Source organism: Lepisosteus platostomus, chromosome 16 (assembly GCF_059453375.1).
Source record: "Lepisosteus platostomus isolate fLepPlt1 chromosome 16, fLepPlt1.hap1, whole genome shotgun sequence".
NCBI classification, from domain to species: Eukaryota; Metazoa; Chordata; class Actinopteri; order Semionotiformes; family Lepisosteidae; genus Lepisosteus; species Lepisosteus platostomus.
This window is the reverse complement of record NC_142626.1, coordinates 19753163-19766587: the sequence shown is the minus strand read 5'-3', so window position 1 is coordinate 19766587 and position 13425 is coordinate 19753163. Positions and strand designations below refer to the sequence as shown.

Here is a 13425-nt window from a genome sequence, read left to right as displayed (position 1 = left end):
GCACATCAGTGAAGTTATGAGTAAGCAGTTGAGGTGTAGAGCTCAGCTGGAATGAAAACAGGCAGACACAGTGTTCCAACAGGACCCAGGAAGTTCTACTCTTTTTTTTTCATACCCAGGGAAATGCAGGAATAACTACAGTTAGACACTGATCTCTGGAGGGTCTTTGCCTGAGCTTACCAGAACTCTGCCCTCTAGAGATCACTGTGCTTTAGAAAGAAGACACCAGAAGCCCTTTCTTAAAACTCTGTCTTTATGTGTGAAACAGCTTCAGCAGACTTATTGTGCATTCGCCAGGCTGCCTTCACTGCGGACTTGATGGACGTCTCAATCCACGTGTGAGGCAGAGCAGTGTGCTCTCCTGCAAAGTAGACTCTCTCAAATGGCTTGAACAGGTCCTGGTAATAATCTGTCAGCTGGAAGGGTGTGAAGAGCACATAGGCGCCCAGGCTGTACTCATCCAGGCTCCACTTCTTCACCACCCCTCCTTCATACAGATCGCGGATTCCTTCTCTGTGGATGGCCGCCAGGTCGCTCAGCACCAGCTCCTGGCAGTCCTCGTCGCTCATCCCCAGGAAGAACAGGGACTCGTCCAAACAGGTGTAAGAGGCCAGCACCACACCGACCCCGCTCTCGAATGCTTCATTCACGTAGCAGATAAGCTGTGATGGGCGATCTGTGATGGACTTGCCCCTGCGGATGCCTTCCTTCTCCCAGAACCGCTCCTTGAAGACCAGGAAGATTTTAGTTGAGCTGTCATAGTGGACGTTTCGCAGGGCTTCTCTTTTGCGCAGGGGGAAAGGGGGGTTAAAACTGACAATCAGAGTCGCCTTGGCCGTGCTGGTAAACAGGAGGTAGTCCCCTGAGGTCATTTTGACCGAGTTGTCCGTTTTGTCACTGTATGCAACCTGGATGCCCCCGCTGGTCTGATTTATTTCCAAAACTCTTGAATTCAGTAGCACACTGCTGCTCCGAAGGTCTTTTCTTACAGCCTGAGGCAGCCAATCTGTGCCTCCATCTATTTTGTAAAATCTGGGGTACAAAGATAAGAAGGATAGATCATTTTTATTATTCATTTGACTTACCATTTTCCAGTACTCTCAGAAGTTCAAGTTGACGACTTCGTCAGGCTGCAAAGGAACAGGTAAAGGTTTATTCCATGCTGAAAAGAAAAGAAAAGCTACACAACATTTTGGCTGTGAAGCCTTCTTCAGGGATGAGGGAGAGAGGAAAACTGGCAGTTGATAAAGCATGGGAGAACAAACGCCAGGAGTGGAGAAGAGGTGGGAGCAGGAGAGAAGCAGTATCAACACTCAGGTGGTATGAAGTAAAAAGTCTGTTGTTGGGAGAAGAGAGAAGGTGGGATCCTAGTTTCAGGATTAGTTTGGTTTTGGATGTCTTTCTGGAATATGAATTCCAAAATCCCTCTTTGAGACGGAGACGGAGAGATCAGTATGATCATGGCTGTTAGAGGTGAAATGGGAAACTGTGGGAATGAAAGAGAGATCTTTCATTCTCTGAAATGGTCTCCCAGTCTCCTGCCTGTCACACCAAGGTAAATAGCTGGGAATTTTCTGCAAGAGATGCAGTAAATAAAGTTGCTGGAAATACAAGATGTAATTGGAAGTGATCTGGAATTGTCTAGAGGTTATGTGAAAATGCATGCTATGGGATATATATTTACAAGTGATTCAGCAAATTCTGTTGCAAGGGAAAGTACCTGGTGTGGATGGTTGCTAAAGCGGTCTAGGGAACTGTCAACAAGAAGGTTATGCAGATTAGGTGGTTGGCAATATGAGATGATTGGGTGGTTGGAACAGTGGGGTACAGTGGAGAGATCATCCTGTAAGATGGGGAAGTTGTTAATAGTCCTGGGAATAGAGAGTGTGTTAGGGTGGTAGGGAAGCACAATGAAGCAGAATGGAATGCGGTTCTGAGGCTGGGAGTTCCTAATTGATCAATAATAATTGATCCGAGGGCTGTTTTTGCCTCAGGCAAGGGCCCAGTCAATAACATAGGTGGGGTACCAACTTGTTTATGAAAACAAGGGAAAAAATATTTAAAATGTTAAATTGAGTTTGTAAAATGTTTCTAATTGCGACACTTCTAGGTCATGTTTCTCTTTGATTTAGTGATCAGTCACGTGTTCTAATTGAATTTTAGAATTGCAGAAATTGTCCAAGATTCTTTATCAGGGACCATACTGTATACCTTACCTTTTGGCTTAACTCGTTTGGTTAAGAAACACCAATGCCACCAATAGAAAAACAGAGACAGAAGAAGTGTACAGGCACAGTATGGAATGCAGACATTATGTTGAAAAGAGATAGTAGACATTAAAAGCTGTAGGACACCAGAGCTAAGATGTCAGATAGACCCAGGGCTGAATTGAGCACCTCCCTAACTTCAGTTAAGAACTTCCGTATGATAGCATGTTTGAGGCAACTTGTTCTAGGGACCATTTTTTGAATAAATGAATAAATTGAGGGTGAGGGAAAATTTGAATAAGTTATCAGATCAGCTCCACAGATCTATGTAGGACAGACTTCTTCACGCAAAGGAAGAAGGTTGTGGGACTGCGGAACAAGCTGCCCAGCCATGTTGTTGAAGCTGATAATCTTTCAAGAAACACCTGGATAATATCTTTGGATCAATTAACTACTAAGCTACCAAACAGGCCAAATAGCCTCCTCTTGTTTCTAACCTTTCTAATGTAGTTTGTAGAGATACTATTGAAAGTAATACATTAACTCCATCCATTCTGACCATTTCTTCCAATTCAGGGTCACTGGGGAGCTGGAGCCCAGCAAGCAATGGAATGTAGGGTACATCCTGGATGGGACGCCAGTCCATCACAGAGCAAACACACAGATACAGACACACATTCATACCATGGCCTGTTTTCCCAGACGCCAGTGAAACTACCAGTAAGCCTTTAGACTGTGGGAGGAAAGCCACACAAAACCGGGAAAAAAATACAAATTCCATGCAGGTAGCATCCCAGGTCTGGGATTGAACCCAGGGCCCCAGCGATGTTAAATACTGCACCACTGTACTACCCAATACACATTCATTCTTAAATGAAGTTTCCTCCAACTTTCCTTTTAAACAAGTTATTTAAACAAGTTTACCCTTACATTAGTAAGATGAAATTGCAATGCATGACATCTGAAAAGTATCTCTCCCCAACAAGGTATACATCATAAACAAAGTGCACTGACAGTGTGTCACTCAGGCTTGTGCGCTGACTCTTAAATTACTCCCTAGGGGATGAATAAAGTATTTTGAATTAAATTGAATAACTTTGTAGTTATTCAACTATGTAATTGTCAGTATTGCAAAATGTTCCTCCTTCCAAACCTAGTTTTACTATGTAAGAAAATGCCACAGGTTTAAAAATCTCACTTGACGTCATCATTGATGTCATTCTCCCCCATCAGATTTTCGCTGAAGGCCATGTAAAACAGGGACTGTGTGTTTAAGACATCTCCAATCATTTGGATAGCATGTCGGCTGAGGTTACTTTCTCTCTTTAGATATTGCTGTTGAGACACAGAGCAGACAAATCAAAAATCCATTTTGACTGGTAATATACAGTTTTTAAAGCTTGGAACATGTAAGTTCTTTGTAAAAGAAGACAACGTGGTCAAAAATCACAGATTTATTCTAATTTAATCTATTTTAATTACTAGTAGTTGGATGTGTTGTCTTCTGTTAATGCTAACTACTGTGCCACCAGATACCAAACATTTAAAAAAAAACTAAACTAGATCTGTAAACAAACACTGAAGTGGTTTAATCTTTAGACTTTTGCCAAACTACAGTGTAGGGTGTATCTACAATATATTTTACTTTATGAATTTATGTGTAGAAGGCTCAAACATGATTATTATCATATAATATGATAATCAATATTTGTTTCTCTATACACTGTGAGGATTATTAATGCTAGAAACCATCATGATAAGAAGTCAAAGCCAACGTCACCTTTACAGAATAGATATCGTATTTCTTGAGGACACGCTGGCACTGTGATGGATCTTTCTCAGTTTTGTCAATGACCTAGATGACAAAATATTCTCTTAGATCATCAAGGCCATGAAAATCTCATTTTTCTTGAGCTCCATAACATGTCTAACAGAGTGACATATTATTAATCTTTCACATAAAATCTTAGATGACCCTTCTCATCCACTCATTTTAAAACTCAGCTCATCACGTCAATGTGCCACTAGAGACTGCAATGACCAATTAACAGCACTGATCTTGAGCTTAACCTTGTGGACATTGAGATTGATACAAGCTTCTTATTGTTCTCCTGTTGAAAATTCTGTTTGTTACCAGGCTTGAGCTTCAGGTCAGAAGATATTGCTTTTCGACTAAAATTTCCTGGTATACTTTGAAATCCACCAGTTCTTCAGTTCTAACTAGGACAGCTGGTCTAGAGGAAGCATATCACCTCTAAAGTAGAACAGACCCATTTCTGCTCTCAACATAAGGGTTGCTATTCCGGTTTACCATCAGCTTCAGCTTTCGTCCAATCATATGGTCTCAGCTATTGGGATTCAATTAGTCACTCATGTCTCACTATGGAAATCCTACAGTCCAGAATGGATTCATGAAGCCAGTGGTGAAGAGAGAGAGAGTGTCTTTATTATCCCCAGGAGACAAGTTGTTTTACAGCAGTAGTGTTGGTGTACATTGGTGTACAGACAAACAGGAAAAAAAAGACAGGACCAACAATATATAGACATATTTACATTGAAGGTCAAGAGGTAAGTAAGGATATGGCTACAGGTATGAATGAGAACTTAAATCTGTTGGTTTTGGAGTTGGGGAGTCGGTATCTACATTCTGATGGGAGTAACTGGAAATTATTAAACAAGGGGTGAGAAGGATCATCGCAGATGGATTGTGCTTTATGCAAAACACGTGAATGGAGAGGACTGGAAGATCAGCACCAATGACCTTCTGATATATTTTCACAAGTCTCCCCAGTTTGTTCTTGCTTCTCAGATACAGGTCACCAAACCAGCAGACCAGGGTAAAAGTTAGAACAGATTCGAAGAAGGGATCTAGTTACCCACCCATCTTTCTGGGTTCGCATTGAAAACCTTTAATTTACTCCATTAGACATGATCCTCTAGATTGTGAACACCACAGTCAGAACTCTCATTGATATATTACCTTTTGGACGGCTTCAGAGTACAGCTGTTTAGCAGATTTCCCCCTTTCAGAATCCTCCACAGGGTAGCCCAGAAGATCTGGATCCTTATCAGCATCATGCACCCGGTTGAGTTTCCCATTAGTAAAGTACCACGTGCTGTCACCTGCGTGGATGAACTCAGATAATTTGAGTCCATAGTGTTGTACATAGTGAAGGACTAGTCTGAAAATATCACAAGAGTTACAGAACACAGAACATTTAAATGCAGAGATGAGAAATATCAGAATGTTAATTCCTCTGTTAGGTAACTGTTGTCTTAAACAGATATGATCATGTTAATATGAAGATATAATAGTTCTGCCACAAAACTGTTGAGTCTCATATTAAAATCTAGCAGTAGGGCAAGAGAAATTTTGTCCAAAATATTGTTTAAAGCTCCTGTTCAGGGACCTGGGGTGTGTGTACTTGGTTGAAGTCAAAACTTGTCTTTACAGAGGAAGGCATTCACTCAATGTAAAGGAAATATGGCTTCAGAACATAGAGCTAAGTTTCTTTATTATACTTTTGAAAGCTTGAAAACCACATCTGTTAGTCAAGAAGACATCTTGAGAAGGCGAATGATTCTTCAGGATGCTTAGAATTCTGCTACCTAGAAATCCAGATACTCACAAGATTGGAAACATATCCTAGGATTGGATGAGATCCTATATATTAGGAATATTTCAGGTGGGTAGCTGCGTCAGCATGTGTAGGCTGCAAAGGAACAAGTAATAGGTTTATTCCAAGCTGAAAAGAGAGTTTATTCTTTTCAGCATGGAATAAACCTATTACTTATTCCTGTACATATTTGCAACACTGTCACCTGTCTGCACTGCTCTGTTATTTCTAACCCCCCCTGCACCTGATCCTAGGTAGGGAGAAGGAAGCAGTGCTGGGCACCCCCAGACTTGCTCACAGAAGAAGATATAGTGAAAACACCAAGAAACCTGTTATTCTCTTGTGGAATGCTGCTGTTTAATCTACTCTTGGTTTATAATCACTGATAGATAAAGGAAAAAATATCTTAGATGTGCACTGGAGCCCTGAGTTCAGGTCTAGACCTCTGTGGAGAGCTCTCTGATGGGAGTTTGTGTGCTCTCATCAAGTTCTGTGTGTTGTTGCCCATAGTCCAGAAACACACAATACTGGTAGCCTAGCTGGCTGCTAGGAATATTGGCCCTGGTGTGTGCATTTTTGTGTTTGTGTCTGTCCTGCGATGGACAGCATGTATCTTGCCTCATGATGTCCAGCTCCCTGCAAGGGTGTACTGGATAAGACAGATTAGAAAATGGATTGTAGTTCCGTTTAAGGTACCAGCCTATAAGAACTGGGGGGTGCTTTTAATTTGGTTAAGTTTAGTTGCTGATTAGCTTCAGCTCAATAAGACCAGGACCGATTCAGTCACTAGTGACAAAGGAAGCTGCAGGAAGCATCTTTTATCAGGGGCCCGATAGTGATTGTCAGTAATCTGACATTCTGGGAGAGGAGAGTATGGTGCCCTGTCAACACAAGGATGAAAGAGCTCAACTCCATTTTGAAATGCATAAACATCTCCATTACTTCTTTATTCACGTTAAAGTACATCCCAGTGGAGAATAAAACCTCTTGATTGAGGCATGTTTGAAGAGGAAAATCGAAAACCCCTTATTAGGCAAGTGTAGAGAATGAACCCATCCATTTTCCAACTGCTTTATCCAGTGCAGGGTCACGGGGCAGCCACAGCCTATACCAGCAAGCCACAGGCAAAAAAAGCAGGGTACCCCTTGGACAAGACGACAGTCCATCACAGGCCACACAGAAACATGCACACACTCAAACCAGGGCCAGTTTTCCCAAAAGCCAATTAATCTAATAGTATACTCTGGGACTGTGGGAGAAAAACACCTCGAGGAAATCCACACAAACACAGGGAGAACAAACTACTGTACATAGACAGCACCCCAGGTCCATTATTGACCCCAGAGACCCAGAGCTGCAAGGCAGCAATGCTGACCACTGCACTGCACAGTCAGTGAACTCTAACTATTGCTTGAGCAGAATACAATGGGTTAATTGTTAATATAATTACTGTGTCTGTCTCATGTTTGTATAACTGAGTAACTCCCAGACAAATAAGGTTTTAATTTAAGAATTTAATTTAAGAAGTGCATTCGTGCTGAACTACACCAGATGAGGGTCTGTAACTACAGTACTAGTGCAATACTGAATTGTAATTAGTCAGGAAAGAAATGAGTACAGCAGCTGTAGATTTGAATTGAATATTATTGTAATAGCTTTTTGTTTCTATTGTGTTTAAGCACCACTATTTCAGCTCCTCTTGTGCCTTATCAAACTCCAAAGCTAACACTCCAGGGAAACACTCAGTCATGAGCTGAAGGAATTCTCATGGCGCCCATCTTTGCCCAGTTCTGCCAGCCCCTGCCAGCCCCTGCTCTCATATAGCTGCACTATAAAGTTGAGTCTTATGCACTTTCAGGGGGTATTTGATGCTCTTCATCTAAGTTTTTTTTTCTCTTTAGCAAACCATCAAATTTCCCTACACAACTTTTTTTTGTACCCTTAATCCCCCAAGATTCCTGATTTCCTCTGAGAACCACAAGTGTAGAGGTCCATCCCAATAAAAAATATTAATTACTCAGATGTGAGCACATTTAACACTTACAGCACATACATTTCAATGGAGTGTATTTCCTTCAATTGCCAGAATATTCACTATCACATTCTAAAGGCTCTACATGACTTAGATGTAAATGTAACAGACAAAGTCATTTATTAATGACACGGGTTAGAGCAGGGGATGCCAACAGGCTGAACAAGCTCATCAAAAGAGCAAGTTCTGTCATTGAGTCTGATCTGGACCCCATGGAGATAGTAGCTGAGAAGAGAATGGTGTCCAAATTAATGACCATCATGGACAACGTCTTCCACCCCCCCTCTATGACATGCTTGTCAGAATTAAAAGCATGTTCAGCAATAGGCTGATCCAACCATGGTGTGACAGGGAGTGCTACAGAAGGTCAATCTTGCCTTCTGCCATAAGACTTTACAACTCATCCACTATGTGTCTGGGCAGGGGCAACATTGACCTGTTTTTGGACTACACAAGTCTCTGTTTACAACTGATTTTTGTGCAATATATGCTGGGATTTGTGCAATATATTTATGATGTGCAATACATCTTTTTGTGTACTGTACATTCTGGTTTGTTTTATATCTTCTGTACTGTGAGCAGTTCTGTATACTCCATTTTTTACTTTTAATTCACTGACTGTACTGACAGTATTGTATTGTTGTATTATTGTATCATTTTGTTACACTGTGCTGTGTTGACTATGCCAGGCTGCTGTTGCACTGCAATTTCCCTCACAGAATTAATAAAGTATCTAATAATGTTTAATAAACTAAATTGAGAATAATTGTGATGTAACAGAAAGCAATGTTAATTAATTACAACATGATCTATCACTTGGAGAATTTCTTAGTGACAGTTCCATTATATTCCATTTCCACTATATACGGGAACATTCTAACGTGATCCAGTGTTATGCTTAGTACACTACCAAGATGCATAAACTACTGTATATGAGGAGGTTAAAGTTAGTTCCCCACTCTTATAACCACTAGAGGGCAGCAGCTGTTACTTTGGTTTCATTGCAATTGAGAACAAGTTAGTACATGCTTACTAATATCGGCGACCAAGTTCATTGCAATTGTTCTTAAAGTAGCACACTAGTTTAATATGGAGCTGCATGCTAACCATGTGTTCACAATTTCAGGCTAATATTGTTAAATAGCCTGGCATGACCATTTAATTTCTCAGCTGCACCAAAAATCACAGTTTTGTTCTACCAATTTATTCAATCGGAAAAAGTTCAACATTAGCACTATTTCAGCTCATCTTGCGCCTTATCAAATCCTGAAGCTAGCACTCCAGGGAAACACTCACTCATGAGTTGCAGGAATTCTCATGGTGCCCAGCTCTGCGTGCCAGCCCCTGCTCTCATTCCTGTAGGTGAGAATGAGCCCCCCAACTCGGTCACTGGCTTCCAAGATCTGGACCTGTAGAGAACAAGTCACTATGGGTACAGAGGACAAGGATAACAGGACTGTGACAGGCCTACCTCTCAGCTGCTGACTGATGGGAACCAAGCACATAAAGAAACACACTTAAATCAAATTACCATAAAGAAACTTTATTCAATCAAAGGACTATACTCAACACAAAACCCAACACCTACTACCACTCTGAGTGTCTCTTTATATACCAAACTAAGTTTAAATTAATCCTTTGTAAGAATATGGCCTGCAGCCCTTCACCTGTTATTTAATTAGTCCTATGATGGATCATGTAATGCAGTTTTCGATAAACAGAAGACCTAATGACCTCTAGTGGCAGGTCAGCTGAAACGATTATCTTAATGCTGATACAATGCAATGACAGGTTCCTGCTGGGATACTATTGGCAATACTATATTGGAAAGAATATTCCTGCAATAAAAATTGTTAGTGATCTGAAGGTGGTGGAGAGTGGTAGCCAATAGAAAAAAAATGTGTCTTGTCTGGGATATTTTAATGGTTCCTTTGCTCAACACCATTCTGTGCCAGATTCTCCATGTGGTACCATCAATCCCAAGTGTGTTCCGTGTCAGTGTTTATGTGCTGGAAGTGGCATTTATGTGGCCCTTCAACCCCGAACAGCTGAGAGAGGAGAGAGCTCCACCTTCCATGCATGGATCCTTTCTGCTTGTGTCCTCCTGGTACACCAGTTCTCAAATGGAATAAAGCAAGCCAACCGTGTGAAGAAATATTTTTTTTTAAATGCTAAAAACAAGAATTCCTGAATGTGTTCTTTTCAAAAGTGCTGTTTTCGAACTGTATTACTGACAATACAGCATCTATAAAATATTCCTGTTTTGCAAATTGTGTTGCTATCCGTCCATAAATTCTTATATATTACACCTCATATAAAAAAACAACAACTCATGGCCACCTGGCACCATAGCAAAATTGGCCCTTATGAATGAAATTGATGTTTTTTAAGAAAATAAATAAAAATGAGAACAGACCATAAAATCTTTGCTGAATCAATATTGCAACTTAAGGTCTCCAAAATTCAAACCGGAGCAGAAGACTAATATAGCGTCAGTGGATGAGGTGTGGAAGGATTTACTCAGTCCTGAGCCACTTCAGTTACTACGAGCACCAAACAGGATTCTAACACCTTCCATCCTCCAGAACCCCATGTCAGCCTGCTCTGCCAAGAGGATTGTCAAGCAGTTGGGCGGAGACGGAATTGCTGAACCAATCTTAACCTGCTCTAGAATAATGTCCATGAGAGACCGACATGTTTTATAAATACAAGGCTGGAACATTATAATAACTGTCCCCCACAAATCAGAACAGGGGTCTGAGACTCTGTTCATGGAGCGTCTAATATCTTCTGTTTTTGTTCCTCCTGAGTTTCATAGTTTGTCCACATGATTAATGTCATAAGATAAGATCACTTTATTAGCCATATACAATTTCTTGCATTAGCAATTTGTCATTTCGCAGACACCAGCTTACTCTCCATGAGACACACAGACAGGGAGAGAAGCTTGGGGTCAGAGCGCAGGTTCAGCCATTTATACAGCACCCCTGGAGGAGCTGGGGTTAAGGGCCTTACTCAGGGGCTGAACAGAGCAGGATTTCGCTGCCGGCTGCAGGATTTGAACCTTCCAGCCAAGGGCGCAGATCCTTAGCCACAGTGCCACTGCTCCGTATGTCACCAGATAAGTATGGTCATTTAATTATCTGAGCTTTTACTGCCATTAGCAATGTGATTGTTTTCACTAATTAGCTGTCCAAGACCTTAAGAAGTAGAAGGCCAGCCTGTAAATGTCTAACTGTGCAAATCATGGAGTTGGAACCAAAATTATAAGATGCTAGACCCTCTAGCTGAGGGTGAGACTCCCACCTCCTGAGACAGTATGGGAAAATCATACGTTGTGTCCAGCATCCTCCAGGAGTTTGACAGCGATTAATCCGGAGATCCCTGCTCCGACAATCACAAAGTTCTTCGGAGGGCTGGTCCTGATGAGCCCTTGCTTTACGTCTTCCAGCAGGTGCTCATAATCGTTATCAAGGAAGCACTGCTCATTGACGCTGCTTCCTGCTTGCACATGCACTAAGAGCGCCACAAAGCAGCCCAGCAAGACAACTTGGGAGAAAAGAGCAATATCAGGTTAGGCACAGGACATAAAAGCATTAACATGTGCCGTACAGGGCAAAGAAGTAAAAAAAACTATACAGAGGTACAAATCAATAAACCAGACAGTGACTACACTTGTTTCTGTGAGCTTGACAGACATACAGGGGTACTAAAATTTTAATCCACAAGGCCCAGTGACTCAGATTCTTAGGTCCTGGAACAGCTCAGGCTAGAGGACCTTTATATATTTTCTTAAAAGCTAAATGCATGTTAATGAAACAGATTTCCTATGTGAGCTTTTGTTTGAATGTTTATTTTCAGCGATGAGTATTGATCAAATCAATGAAAACACAGCCTTTGTCCTGTGAGCCTTACAACTCTTGGGCCAATGAAGGTACAACAGAGGGCCAGCAAAAATACAACCAGCTACACTGTGTGGCAAATGACACCAGAGACATCAAGTCATTAATCTTTTCTTGTCTCTCTTCATCCCACTGACTGATGCTCCCTGCTTGAACCCTCACCTGTACACTGTACACCTAGAACTCTGCTGGAGAGAAGAGTCAAGGTCTGGGAGGTGAACTGTTTGGGAGGCTTGATTAAGGGATTGCTCTGTCATGACAATCTCATCAAAACTGCCTCACTAACAGGACAATATGCCCTTTGCAACCACTAAACAGGATGAAGCTAAATTTATAAATGAAAAGTTAAAATTAAAATCAGACTTTAAGATTTTCAATTATTCATTTTTACATAATAAGTCAATTACACTTTTAATTTGCAAATAAACATTTAGTTTTAACATAAAATGCATTTGAGGTGAAAAACCTTCCAGAATAGCTTATGATTTAATAAGAATCATTAGAGAGAGAATCAAAAGAATATAGTTACTTGCACATGATGCCATGGTCCCAGGCTGCATTTTTCCTTTCTAGAAAGGTACCATTTTAACTATATAGTACCGGAGAGTCTGACTTGTAGAGTTGCTGGTGTGAAGATGAGCACTAGACTTCCATGCAGTTTGCTGAATTACTCAATTAATCACAAAAAAGTGCGTACCTGTTACAACTCCCTGGAAGTCAACTCATTTTGGGTGATAGTTTAAACCAGAGGCTTAAACCAATGTCCATTTAAGACAGAAAGACAACAGTTCTAAATAATTGGGTTATTATTATCACAGCTACTGTATGCTATGTGGGATTTAATTTTAAAACTATCAGTTTACAAAAGAGCTGCATGAATAATTATTTTAATGAGACATTAAAAAGTGCACAAGTAGAACATGCATGTTTCCTTGTCTAGAATCCCAAATAATAGCATTTTTGTTGGGTTTCCCTTGTGAAAAGTCTGCAGCTCTAATTGTCACTTACCTGGAGGGATGTTCTTGCATTCAGAGTTGGGAATCCAGCAGTTGCCCTTGTGCCTCATATTTATATCTTCTCTGCAACGGGAAGGAGAGCATCTGTTTTGCCAATCTTTGAAGGAAAGACATCTGCGCCTCACAGTCACTTAACTCGTTTTTCCAGAAAGTGGTTCACCCAATTTCCTTTTATGACACAATATGAATTAAAGGCAAAGAATGGATGGGAAGCAAAAAGGATTGCATAACATGGAAAACAGCAGTAAGTGAGAGCTAGCTTCATACTTTGACAAAACGTACATGTTGCCAGCCACTGAGGAAATTAAAAGAACCCAGTCCCATCACATAGCCTCTTCTTGTGAAGCAAAGCGTGAAGATGAGATTTTCTGTAAATTCCTCCAACATCTTTCTCAACACATATTGTTTCTTTTGTGAGGAAACAAGTTATGTTTTAGATTTGCCTTTCAGTGGAGGAGTCCAGTCTCTTTAGACAACATATTGTTAACAAAGGTAGGTTTGTGTTTGGCGTTAACCCACTGACCATGGGTTAAGTGTGTGTGAGTGCGTGCTTGTGTCTGTCTGCCCTGGTTCCATGAGATACTTTCCCATCAAGTGCCAGGGCTCTGGGTTCAGTTCCTGGGGTGTTGTTTGTGTGAAGTCTTTATATCA

At 41.0% G+C, this 13425-nt stretch overlaps 1 protein-coding gene and 1 pseudogene across 1 annotated transcript; both read right to left on the bottom strand.

Moving 5' to 3' along the window:
• Positions 1-235: 235 nt before the first annotated feature.
• LOC148646994 (L-amino-acid oxidase pseudogene) lies at positions 236-941 on the bottom strand (annotated as a pseudogene).
• A 2460-nt stretch (positions 942-3401) lies between these two features.
• LOC148646993 (L-amino-acid oxidase-like) lies at positions 3402-12872 on the bottom strand. Its single transcript, XM_088609393.1, has 7 exons — positions 12767-12872; positions 12288-12327; positions 11191-11405; positions 9153-9265; positions 5188-5389; positions 3988-4062; positions 3402-3542 (listed from the first exon to the last, which is right to left on the bottom strand). Exons 2-7 carry the CDS (start codon positions 12316-12318, stop codon positions 3402-3404), a joined length of 777 nt encoding a protein of 258 aa, XP_088465519.1. The 5' UTR covers positions 12319-12327; positions 12767-12872.
• Between the last annotated feature and the right edge of the window lie 553 nt (positions 12873-13425).